Source organism: Macaca thibetana, chromosome 7 (assembly GCF_024542745.1).
Source record: "Macaca thibetana thibetana isolate TM-01 chromosome 7, ASM2454274v1, whole genome shotgun sequence".
In the NCBI taxonomy this organism is placed as follows: Eukaryota; Metazoa; Chordata; class Mammalia; order Primates; family Cercopithecidae; genus Macaca; species Macaca thibetana.
Genome location: NC_065584.1, coordinates 144,735,490 through 144,750,851, shown reverse-complemented (window position 1 = coordinate 144,750,851; position 15,362 = coordinate 144,735,490). Strand labels below are relative to the sequence as shown.

Here is a 15,362-nt window from a genome sequence, read left to right as displayed (position 1 = left end):
CGCCTCGGCCTCCCAACGTGTTGGGATTACAGGCGTGAGCCACGGCGCTTGGCCCCTATTCACTACTTTAAAAAACAAAACATATTAACAGTTGAACTCAAACATGCCAATTCCACCATCTTGTGCTGTGGTGAAGCATTTTTTAAAGGAATAGAAAATAACATTACTTTGTGCTAAAAGATAGAGTATGGATTCTTCAGTAGGAATGTAGAAAGCAGGATGCTAACAGACCCAACCCATGTTTGCGATTTACTTGATGGAGATCAGAGAAGTAGGCTAACGGTGGGGAAGCCTTTCCCTGCTGATGTTCGTGTTTCCTGGTTCACAGGGGCTGGGAACCGACGAGGACTCTCTCATTGAGATCATCTGCTCCAGAACCAACCAGGAGCTGCAGGAAATTAACAGAGTCTACAAGGAAAGTGAGTAGCTTGATTTCTGTGATTCATCCTCAGCCCAATTTATGTGACTGTATCATGGCCACTGGGGTTAGTGTTCGGGCTAAGATGCCTGGATTATTGATGTACAGAAGCACCTGCCACCTTGACCATGCAGGCGAGGTTGGCTGTGGTCCAGGTTGCTCTCCTTTACCTCCTCATTGCCTGCAGTTTGATTATTACATTCCACTAGAACTTCTGTGTTAGAAGAAGGGGGTAGACAGGAGGGAAAGAAGAGAAAACAAAATTTATTTTTAAAAATCTGATGAGGAGAAGTAGCAAGTATTATATATGGATTCCATTTACTGGGTGCTGTCAGTCTCTGCTCAAGAGGTTGCCAACTCTGGACTGTGGATAATTGAAGAATTACAGCAAGAGACCCATGTGGACCTGTGCACACTAAGCAATATAGAAGGCTATGAGTGGAATAAACAATGCAACTTTACATTGCTACTGCATTTCTCTTTTCTTTTACTTTTTAAAGTTGATATGTCATAATTGTACATATTTTGGGGGTACATGGGATATTTTGGTACATATATATAATATGGAATTACCAAGTCAGGATAATTGGGGTATCCATCACCTCACACATTTATCTTTTTTTAATATTAGGAAGATTACAGTTCTTCTCTAGCTACTGTATTTCAATATAGATGCTGTTTTGAATATTGAAATATAATTTCATTCAAAAGCATTGTTTAATTCTTAGTAGTTTTTGCCATTGTGCATTTTCTCAGTGGACAGTAAAGCACAATTGTGTGTGTGCGTGTGTGTGTGTAGACCTCCTATTTTTTTGATGTTCAAAACGAGTGTTCACAGTCAGGAGGGCTGGGAGCCAGTATTTAAACTATATAAGAGGTTGAGGATCAAAGTTGAGGATCCCTGATTTGATCTAGCCCTGCTGCCCCCTGTCATGGATAATAACTCTGGCTCTGATTTCATGAGGGTGAAAATCATTCTAGTGAATCCTTCCTCTGTTTGGGGTTAAGGAGAATGGGTATGTCCAGCTGACATAGCTGTTCTTTTTTTCAGAGTCTTAGTGGGAAATGGGGAGATTGGGGTGGGTGGTTGGCTACAGAGGCAGAAAGCATAAAACCAGATGTATTTTCCTCCAAGTGTACAAGACTGATTTGGAGAAGGACATTATTTCGGACACATCTGGTGACTTCCGCAAGCTGATGGTTGCCCTGGCAAAGGTTGGTTTCCCGGTTTCTTTCTTTGCCCTTGCTTCCTCCCAAGTCATGTCACATACCTCATTTTATACTTGGAGTGAATTAACTAAGTGCCCTGTGCCTGCATCAGAAATTCAGCTGCATTTTCGAAAGTGGGTTTGCACTGTCACTGCAGAGTTGTCAATTTTGTATAATAGGATTTCTTATCCTGCAAAACCTCATGGACAAGTGAACTTTGGGAGCCAGAGGAGGGATGGGCAGCTCTCAAGTCCTGGCCTGGATTTATGTGCCAGAGCCTTGGCCGCGTGACTTAGGGAAGGTCACTTTGCCCTATCTGTGGTCATGCAGGACCCAGTGGGAAGTGACCTTCTGGTTTCTTTTTCCTGCGTTCACTTCTCATGGAGGAATTTGCCCATATAGTCCTTTGTCTGGAGTGGAGGTGTCTTTGTGGAGCTGATCGCTAATATTAACACATTAACATGGAGGAAGGGGCACTTCCCCTGTGAATCCCTAGTTCTGGCCAGTGTGCAGCTTAATGCTTATGTGCCAGGGGAGGGATGAGAGACCCTGGGAACCCTGATGACAAATGACAGATAGTGCATCTGGCCACTCACATCTCCATTACTGCAACAGCTCCTAAGCCATTCTCCCTGGCTCTCCTCTCTTTGCTACCACCTGCCCCGTGTACCGCCATCCACGGATCTCTGTGAAATACACTTTCACCGTTTTACTCCCCTGTTCAAACCCCATTTCTGCTGCATCAGATTTAAACTCCTAACTGCTGTGAAAGGTCCTCTCAACCCTCCCTGCATCTTCTTTTCTCAGATTCTCTCCTGCTCAGCTCTGCTCTGACAGGGCAGCTCCTTACTTACCTGGGAGTGTGCTATGCCATCCCTGGTGTACCGGCTGGCTCTCCTTCTCCGCTTGGCTAGCTGCCTCTGATTGACCCTTGAAGTTTCAGCTTAAGCCCGGGCCCATTGTTCACCCTCTTTGCTGACTCTGCTCTGTGACAGTTCTTCCTCCTCCTGCATTTTGTGTCTTCCTAGTGCTGTAGGTTCCTGGGCCGCTTTACATTTGTGTCCACATATTCCTCCATCTGCATCGCTAGCTCTCTGTGGGAAAGAACTAAATCTCATCAGCTTTTTGTGGGTGATGGGGACAGGGATGTCTATAAGGTGTGTAGGCCAGGACCGGGTACGAAGGAGGGGGTTGTCAATGGCAAGGCACAGCCCCCACTTCCTTGCTCAAGGATTTTACCACTCCTTGGTTGGTCTAGGTTTCTTTTTCTTTTTTATTTTTTGAGACAGAGTCTCACTCTGTCACCAGGGCTGGAGTGCAGTGGCACGATCTTGGATCACTGCAACCCCCACCTCCCTGGTTCAAGCGATTCTCCTGCCTCAGCCTCCTGAGTAGCCGGAACTACAGGCATGTGCCACCATGCCCGGCTAATTTAGTAGAGACGGGGTTACACTGTGCTAACCAAGATGGTCTCGATCTCCTGACCTCATGATCCGCCCACCTTGGCCTCCCAAAATGCTAGGATTACAGGAATGAGCCACCATGCCCGGCCATGTCTAGGTTTCAAAGTAAGAAAAATCTTAGGTGGATACTTAACTTACTAAATGAAGTAATGGCTTACATGGACTGGGGAGAAAACATTTTCCGTTTTAGAATACAAAAACAAATGGATTTGAAGTTCTTTTTTTTTTTTTTTTTTCTATAGGGTAGAAGAGCAGAGGATGGCTCTGTCATTGACTATGAACTGATTGACCAAGATGCCCGGGTAAGTACTGAGCTTTTGGTTTGAGTTTTTGTTTTCTGGTAAGTCTCTGGACAGTCTATATAGTAATTTAACTCTCTGTAACAAATGGCTCCCAAACTCTGTGGCTTAAAACAACAAACATGTATTATTTCTCAGTTTCTGTGTGTCAGGAATTGAGGAGTGGCTTAGCCCAGTGGTTCTGGCTCAGGGTCTCTTCTGAGGTTGCGGACGAAATGCTGCAGGGCTGCAGTCACCTGAGGGCTTGACTGGGTCGAGGGAATCTGCTTCCAGGATGGTGCACTCACATGACCATTGGTGGGAGACCTTAGAATCGCTCCACAGAAACCTCTCCACCGGGTTGTTTTGAGTGTCCTCACAACTTGGCAGCCGGATTTCCCCAGAGCAAGCAGTTCACAAAGAGGAAGCCACAGCATCTTTCATGACCTAATCTCAGGAGTCCCACCTTGCACCGCTGTCATACTCTTTTCATTAAAAGTGAGTCACTGAGTCTAGCCCACACTTAGTGGGAGGGGATTAGGCTCCTCCTTTGGAAGGGAGGAATGTCAAAGAATTTCTGGCCGTATTTTAAACCCACCGTAGTCTGAGAGCATTGTTTATTAGAAGATATTCTTTTATAATGCTGGCATTACTTATGGAGTCAATTGTGACTCACATATGCTCATTCAGGCTTTGTTTGCGTGCAAGCGCCAGTTTCTGCAGAGTGTAATGTGGCTGTGCACACCAATCAGGCAGGCAGGTGGGAAGCAGAAGAAGGTGGAGAAGACACAGCCAGGAACAGGATGGCTTACTGCTCCGTTGTTGGTGGGGAGAAAGGGAGGCCAGCAGAGACCTATCCTTTTCTGGCTGAGTAAGACTTTTGCCAGTTCTAGTTCCATAATCTCTGAGAACTATTTGTTAAGCTTATTCAGACTGCTATGAACTATATTCCTTACTTAGAGGGTCAACAGTTATCTCAAAGTAAGTCATAAAAGCTGCAGAAAAAAATTAATTTAAATTCACATTAGTTTTACAGTTCAATATATTCCACACAGCACTTCTAGCAGGTAGTAGAGAAGGGTTTTAAATAAAGTAATAGGACTTGGGTTTTGCAATTCCCAGATGGTGGAAGATCATGGAATGAATATCTACCCTTGCATAAGTCTTTCTTCCTCTTGCCCTTCCTGCCATTGTTAGGGCTACTTGTAGCCCCTAAATTTTCCAGAAACTGAAAATAAGACGAGATGGTTTCCTTTTCCAGCTCCATCACTCCCTGAGTCTCTGAAAAGCTTGAGAATGGGAGCCTGGACAGTAGCCGTCCGGTAAACATCTGCTAGCTTATCTTCCCCTAAATGTGCCCAAAGGGAGGAGGGCCAGATGTGTTCATGAACATTTACTTGACCTTCTTTATATGAATACAAGCTCTTGGTCCCTCCTTTCTCATTCACGGAAGGAGATTGCACAGCACAGACCTCACGAACTATCTGCAGTCTCATGTGGTATCCATCTGTGCCTAAGGAAGACTGCTTGTGATTAAGACTTTTTACCTAAATAGTAGGTCTCTGCCCATGTCTGCAGTATAATCATTCTTCCTCGTTTGGCATTTTGAATGTATAGCTTTTTTTTTTTTGCATGACATTTTTAATGACCTTACACTGGATTGTATGTTAACTTTTCCTGGTTGGTTGTACTCGTAGGATCTCTATGACGCTGGAGTGAAGAGGAAAGGAACTGATGTTCCCAAGTGGATCAGCATCATGACTGAGCGGAGCGTGCCCCACCTCCAGAAAGGTGGGCACTGTGCTGAGGGGGTCTCAGTGCCTTGGGGCTCTGGCTGGGGTGGCCGGGTGGATGTCCATGTTGGGATGGAGTCTGCCAGAATGAGGTGCTCTCTCCACTTGGCACTCTCATAGGCTCACCCATTTTTCCCTCACCAAGTACATTCACCTTTCTCTTCCATTCTGGATTCTTTGCTCTTGCAAATAGTTTCTGCATTTGGTGCTTTATTCTGCAGCTCCTTCTTGTTTGATGATCCTTTTATCTCGCCATTATTTGTTGAAGTAGTGGACTTTGCTGCATGCTCTGTACTGTTTCCTGTGGTTTTCGGATGGAATAAGTTCCACTCAGGGGAGATGGAGATGGTCCAAATATGTGGCCTGGGCAGTGCCATTCAGGACAGGTGCATGGTATGGCTGCTCCAGGACAAAGTTGACCAATGTTGGCTCTGGTCACCATGGCAACCTCTAAGATCCTAGGATGCTATGATCATCCTTTAAAAAATCATGGTGCATAAAACTGGGTGGGTGATCACTGACAGCTTTGACTAGTGGCTCTGATGTGATAATTCTTTGTTGTTTTTCCTCAGTATTTGATAGGTACAAGAGCTACAGCCCTTACGACATGTTGGAGAGCATCAGGAAAGAGGTTAAAGGAGACCTGGAAAATGCTTTCCTGAACCTGGGTAAGTGAATGTGGCCCCCATTCCTGGTAGACATCATCTACCAGAGCAGAAGTGACAGATGGCCATCCTCTTAATCCAAGTGTGTTTGGGAGGTGTGGCTTCTATGCATGCTTTGGATAGTTTTACAGTCTTAATTGTATAGATTTAAGAATATAAAACTGAAGAAAGGCCTAAATTGGTAACAGATTGTTGCCAGGGAGGAGTAAGAAAACAGAAGAGAGGGAGGGGTATGTTGTGGAAACTCACATATGCACTTGGGTTCTGCAGGTCTCAGAGTCCCCTGGTTTAAAACTGTGGTGGAACTTAGTATTGTAGAGGATTTCTACATTTCCCTTAGCCTGTTCCATTTTGCAGCCGGTTTCCATTGCATCAGGTCCCTTCTGGTTTGTGGCCCAGGGTCAGGGCATCCTCTCTCACTGGTAGAGGAGAGACCAGAGCAGCTGCAGCCCTGACTCCCTTTCTTCTCTCCACAGTGCAGTGCATTCAGAACAAACCCCTGTATTTTGCTGACCGGCTGTATGACTCCATGAAGGTAAGGGCAGCTGGCTGAGAGAGCTGTGTTTCCACACTCAGCTTTTCCTCTTTTGGGCCCCAGATTGAGTCTCCTTGACTCATGGATGGAGGAAGGGGACCCCACTGTCTGGATGCAGGAACACACTAGTCAGCTGTGGTTGTGTTTGACAGGTGAGAGCACCACAAATCCGTCTTCTCTCTCTCAGCTGCTTGAACATGTGTTGGTGTACAGGCAGAAAGTAAAGCGCCATGGGAGAGAAAATGCAACATGGTAGTCATGTCTGATCCCTACTCGGGTTTCTCAGTGATTTCTTCCTGCTACCCCCAGAGTCAAGACAAGCGAGGAAGGGAGCGATTATTAAGCACCCACTATACAGTAGACATGTGCTACCACCTTACCTTAAATCATTGCAAAACCACCTCTGAGGCTGATATGATTATCTTCTTTATAAATGCGGAGACGGAGCTCAGAATACCTCAGCCTGCTTGAAGTTACACAGCAAGATTTGAACCTGGGTCTATCAGACCCCAAACACAGCCCCACAACTCTCCCCTAAACAAACCACCTCTTCCCATAGACCCACCCCATTTTCCACACCTCAAATGTGCCATGTGTTTTCTGGCTTCTAGGCTTTGGCATTTTCCTTCTGGTACATCTCCCTTGTCTGCGCGGCCTCTGCCATCTGTCTTTGAGTTCCGTATCAAATAGCACCCCTTGGTGCCTTTGGTCTGATGCTCTGGAAGTAAACTCAGTGGTCTTTATTGCACATATCAGAATGGCACAGAGCGATGACAGAAATGTGTTGGCATGTCCCCTCTAAGCCTGCAGGAGTCAGGAACCTCTTGTTACATATGGAGACTCACACTGCTTGAACTAAGCCTTGTAGTAGTAGGTGCTCAGTATATATTTATTGAATGATGGCATAGAGTGGGAGTCTGTACTGACTACAGCCTGGTGTGTTTGGAATTCCCAGATGCTCTTTCTTTTCTTGTCTTTTTTTCTTTCTTTTTTCCTCCATTCCTTCCTCCCTTCCTCCCTGCCTTTCCCTCTCCTCTCCTCTCCTCTCCTTCCTCCCTCCCTCCCTCTTCTTCCTTCCTTCCTCCCTGCCTTCCCCCACTCCCTCCCTCTCATTCCTTCCTCCCTCCCTCCCTGCCTTCCCCTCCCTCCCTCCCTCCCTCCCTCCCTTTCTTCCTTCCTTCCTTCCTTCCTTCCTTCCTTCCTTCCTTCCTTCCTTCCTTCCTTCCTTCCTTCCTTCGTCCCTCCCTTCCTCCCTTCTTTCCTCCCTTCTTTCTCTTTTTCTTTCTTTCTCTCTCTCTCTGTCTTTCTTACATAGGTTTTTGGGGAACAAGTGGTATTCAGTTACATGAATAAGTTCTTCAGTGGTGCTTTTTGAGATTTTGGTGTACTTATCACCCAGGCAGTGTACACTGTGCCCTAATATCCCTTATCCAAAATGCTTGGCCAGGAATATTTTGGATTTCAGATTTATTTTTGATTTTGGAATATTTGCATATATATAATGAAATATTTTAGGGATGGGACCCAAGTCTTAACTTGAGATTCATTTATGTTTTATATAGACCTTACATGCGTAGCCTAAAGGTAATTTTATACAATGCTTTTGATAATTTTATGCATGAAACAGTTTGTGTTAAGTGTCTATATGTGGAATTTTTCATTGTGGCATCATGTCGGCACTGAAAAAATTTTAGAGTTTGGAGCATTTCAGATTTCAGATTTTCAGATCAAGAATGCTCAGGCTGTAGACTGTTCCTTTAATGATAACATTCTCAGCGAATGTAACTTGGAATATGAACTTGATTTTCAGGGCAAGGGGACTCGAGATAAGGTCCTCATCAGAATCATGGTCTCCCGCAGTGAAGTGGACATGTTGAAAATTAGGTCTGAATTCAAGAGAAAGTACGGCAAGTCCCTGTACTATTACATCCAGGTAAGTCTGAGGTGCGGCGTCAGCCTGCCCTGCCGGCCAGAGCCCCCCGGGCCCCGGCAGGTGGCCTGGCAGAATGATGACACGGTGGTGATTTTCTGTTTTCTAACTCTCTGGGGAAGAGGTACTAGTCATCAACTATCAGGGATTTATTTTGAAAGCACATTTGTCATTTGTCCTGGACTTTGTAGAATCAGGCAGATGTTTCATATTTTTCACATCTGTTACTCTACAGTGATCATGGGTGTTCATGACGATGGTCCTGCAAGGCTTGCTGACATCCCGAAGAGACTTGGAAGATCAATTACATTTTACTTTTATTATGCATTTATTCCTTGAAAAATCCTCTGGGATGGGCCTGACAACTTTCAGTTACTCAGAACTCCCATCTCTCAATCAATTTAGCCTCTGTCTGTTTTGGCGTGATGTCGCATTTGCGTGTAAGGAAGTGATCGCATTCACAGTGGTACCACTGTGTGGATTTCAGACAGCCATGGCAATTCTGCTTTCTAAAAGTTCCTCAGATGTCCAAAGCCATGTCCATGGTTACCAAGGATGAAGTTAGAGCTGGATTTTTTATAGCCAGGTTTATTAGGGCACATGTTTAAAGTCAAAGGACCAGTTAGACTCTTAGGAATTGTTCCTCACCTCATCAGCTTCTTTCCACTTGACCTTAATAATGCAGGAAATAGCAGAGTGAGCTAGGGAAGTACCCTGTTCTCTGTGGAAAGGTGAGGACGAGAGAGGAAAGTTGGGGTGTTTGTAGGACCTTGCTGCAGTAAGAACAGCCCTGGTCACTAACCCAGGTCAAGCCTCAGTACCTTGCACTCCCTCCACCCCACAGTCCTAAGGAGACTTGAATGTCTTCCCCAGCACCTCCTCCGACCACACTCCCAGAGGCTTCCCTGGCAGTGGTTTGGGTGTGGCCTTCCAGGCCTTTGTGTCAGGGCAGGTCTCCTGAAGAGTCTTCTCTTTGTCGTGGGAGAGGCTTCGTTGGGCATCGAGGCTATTTCTGTGTTACTGAGGAGTCTGGGCTTTTTTCTGATACCGCATTTCTTTTTCTCCTGGGCCATTTGTAGCAAGACACGAAGGGCGACTACCAGAAAGCGCTGCTGTACCTGTGTGGTGGAGACGACTGAAGCCCGACACAGCCTGAGCGTCCAGAAATGGTGCTCGCCATGCTTCCAGCTAACAGGTCTAGAAAACCAGCTTGCGACTCACAGTCCCTGTGAGGGTGACATTAGCATTGCCCCCAACCTCATTTTAGTTGCCTAAGCATTGCCTGGCCTTCCTGTCTAGTCTCTCCTGTAAGCCAAAGAAATGAACATTCCAAGGAGCTGGAAGTGAAGTCCATGATGTGAAACACTTTGCCTCCTGTGTACTGTGTCAGAAACAGATGAATAAACTGAATTTGTACTTTAGAAACATGTGCTTTGTGGCCCTGCTTTCATTGTTGGAAAATTAAACGTGCTTGGTGTTCAGCTGGTGAGGCTGTCCCTCGAGGAAGAAAGCTCTAGGACTGAGCTATACAACATGGTTGCCCCTATCCGGGTGTCACTATTTTAAGTTACATTTAAATGAAATAAAAAATTCAGTTGCTGAGTCACACAACCCACATTTCGAATGCTCAGGGTTCACATGTGGTCAGCAGCTAGTATATCTGGACAGCACAGGTAGGGAACATTTCCATTATGATAGAAAGATCTGTTGGGCAGCAGTATGTGCCCAGGGCATGAGAGGACCTATGGGGGAGAAAAAGGATCCCAGAGGGGACACCTCATCTGCTTATCTTTTTACAGGTTAATTAGGTGAAAACAAGCATCACGGGCAGCCACAAACTGGGGAGAGCAGTGGGGCAGGGTGGGGCAGGCAAAGGAGATCCGACACAAGCCGACGGGGAGCACAGAGAAGGGATTTCTTTTGACTGGGAGGATTGAGAAAGATGACAGAAAAGGAACCATATGAGCTGCACCCTAAAATCTAAGGTGAGGTTTTACAGCGGGGAGAAAGCACTCCAGGCAGGTTTTTAGGGGTCTGGGAATGAATGACAGGTCACTCATAAAATGGTACACATGTCAAAAAGTTCAGAGACATTTTTCTGTTCGGTGAAAGTTATGTCTCCCCCGCACCAGCCAGTGGCCTTCCCTGGAGTCGCCTGGTTTCCAGTATATTTTCATGGATAGACTGCATATGCATGTATATATGTGTATATATCTATCTGTGTTCATAAATGTGAAGGTACTGTCCCCAGGCTGCCAGTCCTGGGTTCTGCAGATTCATTTTTATACAAGTGCTTCCCCTAAGCAGGGTGTAGGGCTGGGAGTGAGGGGAAGTTGATGAGTCCCCCTAACCCTTCTCCTCAGTGGAGGATGTGTCAACTACTCATTTTTGGCACCTGGCTGATGCAGGGCCCACTCAGTCATCTGCAGGGACTAGGTAGGTAATGGAAATGAATGTATGAAATGGGCAGGTTGGGCAGAAGTAGGGAGTCTGGGGAAAATGGGGAATGCCTGCCTTGCTTGAGGCATTCAAATTCAATTCAAACAATAGTTGCAACAACATGGCATTGACCAAACCAAATAAAGCCGTGAGCTGACTGGCTTGCTATTTTGGCCCTTCGGCACACTTTAGATGGAAATTTGGATGGAGCGTGGCTCTTGGGTCACTAGTGGCCCATAACGTACCTGTAAAGCCCCTGAGATAGTCCTTAAAAGGCAGATTATGCAAAAATCAGGTATTTTATCAAATGTGTCCTGCCTATACATACTAGAATGGATGCCTCAAATCTCAAAATATACTGCTCTGTGTGCTTGGGGCAGAGTTGAAGGAACTGCCTAAGAAGCAGGACCTTTCTCATTAACCCTAAATTATATTGAACTCAGAATTGATAGGGCTGGACAGAGGCTGTCAGGAGCAATGTTTCAGATCAGTAAACATTTAGGCATTGTTACTTCTCAATCATACGTGTGTTTCAGGCTGCAAAGGAAGCAGTGGTGTGGAGAAGACAAGGCCATGGGGTGAATGTGGGGAAACTTATGCTCCCACTGTGCCCAGGACAGTCTGGCCACTGGTGTGGCCAGCAGGTATGTGGGAAAGCCCAAAGGGCAGGCCAACATAGGAAAGGTGCTTGGAGAACTGTTTCAAACACTGTCTACTGTCTTTCCTCTATACAAAGCAATGGCAGTCCAGTGTTTTCAAAACTCACAACCAGGGCACTTGGAATTTGGTCCCATTTTCTTCTGGATTTCAGCCTGTCCTCCTCAGTCAAGCTCTTCAAACTGTTTCTTGAATAAAGAGAACCATCTGGAGGTTTGACTATTCTCCCCAGAAATTTTACTTTGCAAAGAGAAGGAAAAGGGTACCTGGCAGGCTGTGAGTTGGTAACAAGAACTTTGATTTTATTCTTTGAGGAATAAAAGGTAATTGATGCAATGTAGCTATGAAAACTTATTGCACTATAACACTGTGATTGAGAACATGATTTTTTTCTCCCTGCCTTGGTGGGGCTGGGCAGGGCCATCATGTTGCACAACCCCAGAGAACACTCATCCTGTTCTAGTCTATGTGAATGGTATCTCCCTTGGTGTTGTGCAGTGCACAACCTGTGCAGCCATACTCGACAGCCCTATATTGTGACCTAGGTGTGTGTGAGATGATCTATTCGGCCTTTTGCTACAGAGTTGTCTTTCAGATTAAAAAGTTAGAAGGCAAATCTTATTTAGAAACAATTGAGTGAACCCAGAAAGATCTTGACTTTTCCATGGACTCTTGATTTTCAGACCAGTTTTACTGGGCTATGAACAAATGGCTGTATGTACGAATCTTCCCCAGTATGTGAAGTTCCCATGGTATAAACTATTAGTAAAGATAGCTAAGGCAGGGAAAACCAGGCTCACAAAATGGCTACATTTAGCAAGACAAATGATTTGAGGACAGAAATCTTTTAAATCAGTTTTTAGTCTTTAAATGACTCCCGTCTCCAGTCCTCTTTCTGTGTTTTGACAAACGGCTTTGGCTTCTTATCCACATCAGTTTATTCGACCTCCTTTTTCCATCAACTACCAAAATGAAAACTCGGCTGTGAGAGAGAGGAGAGAGTGCGAGCAATTTTAAACATCCCTTAGCAATGAGGCAGAACATGCTATAGCCATCAAGTTCTAGTTGTTCATTCTATTTATTGAAAAAAGCTTGTAGCCTGATTTCGTTTATGTGAGTACATTTGAGCAAGCAAAGTTTATAGAGATGACTTATCTCATTACATTAGAAGAGTGATTTGCTATCTCAGCATCTACAAGCAATTTTAACAGACATTTCTGGATGAAGAAAAGGTTTTGTAAATATATGCGAAAGACACAATTTCATCAAGCATTAAATTGGAGGTGCCCTGGAAAAATATTACATTTGTGCATTCAATTAGCTTGATTGTGGCTGAATTTTGTCCACTGAAGGCAGCATTTCTGCAGAAAAACAGCATTCCCTATGTCAGCAGGTTTCCCGAAACCACCCTTTCCCCCTTTGCCAGTCGTCTTTTGCATTTGTGCTGTTCCCAGCTCTGTGTCCCTAATCGGGCCTCTCGGTCTTGTTCCTCACAGTAGAATGTTAGAGGAGAGGGAACCAGATAGAAACCCCTGATAGAAATCCAAACTCAACAATTCCAGCTTTAAATAGCCTGCATTCAGTGCAAAAGCCAGGCAAGCTCTGGACAAAACTGGGAGGGCGTCAAAGGTAGACTTAAGTCTTTCTGGTCTCCTTACAGGTTCTGTAGGACAGCTGTGCCTCCTGCTGCTCCCAGGAATCTGTTGGCCGCCTTACTGCTCCGGGCATCTCCCAGTTACTTCTTGGTGTGGCTGTTAGCCCATGTCCTTTTCCCTGGGATGAGTCTACAGGACCCACTCTATCTTCTTTCTTGGAATGGAAGTTTTGTCCTCCTATTACAGGAATGAGAAGAGTTAGGAAATGAATGGTTGGGATACAAGAGGGCTTTCCTGTGCCCCTAAAATCAGTGAAGGAAATGAGCTAAATATTTAGGGATGATCATGGCCCTCCTCCAACGCACCCCTCACCCCCTTGCTGACTTGTAGTTGAACCATCAGGTCTCTACCAATAAGAAACAAACCAGAAAAAACATGTAGTACCAGTGGAACCTGGCTGCGGGGGTGGCTGATGTTTTTAAACCGTAGGTGAGGACAAATTGGAACTTTCTCAGCTATAATCCATGACAGCCTGATACGGTTTGGCTCTGTGTCCTTAGCCAGATCTCATCGCGAATTGTAATCCCCACGTGTGGAGGGAGGGAGGTGATTGGATCACAGGGGTGGGTTTCTCTCATGCTGTTCTTGTGATAGTGAGTTTTCATGAGATCTGATGGTTTTACAACTGTCTGGCATTTCCCCGGCTTGCACGTCTCTCTCCTACCGCCATGTGAAGAGGGTTCATGCTTTCCCTTCACATTCTGCCATGACTGTAGTTTCCTGAGGCCTGCCCACCCATGTAGAACAGTGAGTCAATTAAACCTCTTTTCTTTATAAATTACCCAGTCTCGGGTAGTATTTTTACAGTAGGTGTGAGAATGAACTAATATGTAGCCCAAGGTAATTGTGCTTTCAAGTAAATGTGTAAAGATTAATTAATCCAAGAAATAGCAAGGAGTTTGGATTAGGAACAGAGAAATGTTTGAAACAAGTCTTTGTTACTCTGAGATTGCCAGATTTCAAATTTTACCATGGAGTCTTGGGCTTTGGAGAACCATCTTGTCTCCATGAATTGGCTTTGTCTGAATAGACATGGGCTGATACATGACTATGAAGGTTTGTTAAAATCTAGAGTTCTGCAGGTAATACTGGTCCTCAGTCATCCATGTATTCATTCACTGACTTCATTTATTCAATAGACATACCTCCTATGTGCTGGTCCCTGAACAAAGCACTAGGGATAAGGAGATAAGAGAGAGTAGGAACAAGGCAAAGCCAGCCAAGCAGAATAACAAGGGCTGTAATTGGGACAACCACAGGCACTTGGGGGTCAAGAGTAGCTGATTGCATCCAAGAGAAGCACCTGGAAGGTTTCTAGGGGCGGCAATCCATTTTTTTGTTCTTTTTTTTTTTTTTTTGACGAATCCTTGCTTTGTCACCCAGGGTGGAGTGCAGTGGTATGGACGTGGCTCACTGCAGCCTTGACCTCCTAGGCTCAAGCTATCCTACTGCCTCAGTCCCCTGAGTAGCTGAGACTACAGGTGCATACCACCACACCTAGATAATTTTTGTATTTTTTTATAGAGATGGAGTTTTGCCATGTTGCCCAGACTGGTGTCGAACTCTAGAGTTCAAGCGATCCACCTCGGCCTCCCAAAGTGCTGGGATTACAGGCTCAAGGAGGCAATCCATAAAGCTGGATTTTGTTGTTGTTGTTGTTGTTGTTTTTGGTATGGTTTTCTTGGGAGAGGATTATATAATCATTGCAGAAAGTTGGAAAATACAGGAAAGTGTGAAGAAGAAAACGGAAATCACCTGAAACCCCAGTTGGAACGGATTGCTGTTAATATAATTGGCAGGATGACCCATTTGAGAATCAGCTCTTGTTTCCTTGACAGAAAGCTCATGAGAAAGAGCAAGAAGCAGTTTTTCCTCCCCATTCTCAAAGAGGAGTTGGGTTTTAGGCAGCCACAGTGAGGCCTTCCTCGCCCCACGGGAGCGTTAAGGTGGCTTTTGGTTTTTCAATGTCTAGTTCAATCCAGGATGTATACCTGGATTATCTCAAAGGAGTGGGCTCTGGGGTGAAAGGGAAAAGCAAATAACCTCTCCCTGGAAGAGCTGGGTTTACAGAGATGGAGAGAGGAGGTTCCCAGGTGATGGGAAATGGTGTTTACAGAGATGGAGCGAGGAGGTTCCCAGGTGATGGGAAAATGGTGTTTACAGAGATGGAGAGAGGAGGTTCCCAGGTGATGGGAAATGGTGCCCTGCCCCTACATATCACCTGGAGTGTTTGACCGCTGATTGGGAAGTCGAGTGTTTGCAGGAGATCAAAAACTGACCACAACAGTATTGGGTATCCCTGGAAAAGTCTTCATAACTG

At 45.3% G+C, this 15,362-nt stretch overlaps 2 protein-coding genes across 4 annotated transcripts in view; both read left to right on the top strand.

Annotated features, from left to right (window-relative positions):
- ANXA2 (annexin A2) overlaps positions 1-9,712 on the top strand; it is a 49,462-nt gene extending 39,750 nt beyond the window's left edge. For all 3 annotated transcript variants that reach the window (XM_050797280.1, XM_050797279.1, XM_050797281.1), the window contains exons 6-13: positions 329-419; positions 1,554-1,633; positions 3,333-3,392; positions 5,066-5,159; positions 5,734-5,829; positions 6,303-6,361; positions 8,172-8,294; positions 9,371-9,712. In XM_050797280.1, the coding sequence (XP_050653237.1) occupies positions 329-419; positions 1,554-1,633; positions 3,333-3,392; positions 5,066-5,159; positions 5,734-5,829; positions 6,303-6,361; positions 8,172-8,294; positions 9,371-9,430 (663 nt within the window). In that variant the 3' untranslated portion in view covers positions 9,431-9,712. The remainder of the gene's footprint in view (positions 1-328; positions 420-1,553; positions 1,634-3,332; positions 3,393-5,065; positions 5,160-5,733; positions 5,830-6,302; positions 6,362-8,171; positions 8,295-9,370) is intronic.
- BNIP2 (BCL2 interacting protein 2) overlaps positions 1-15,362 on the top strand; it is a 1,133,240-nt gene that overhangs the window by 418,466 nt on the left and 699,412 nt on the right. The gene's annotated exons all lie outside the window — the stretch shown is intronic.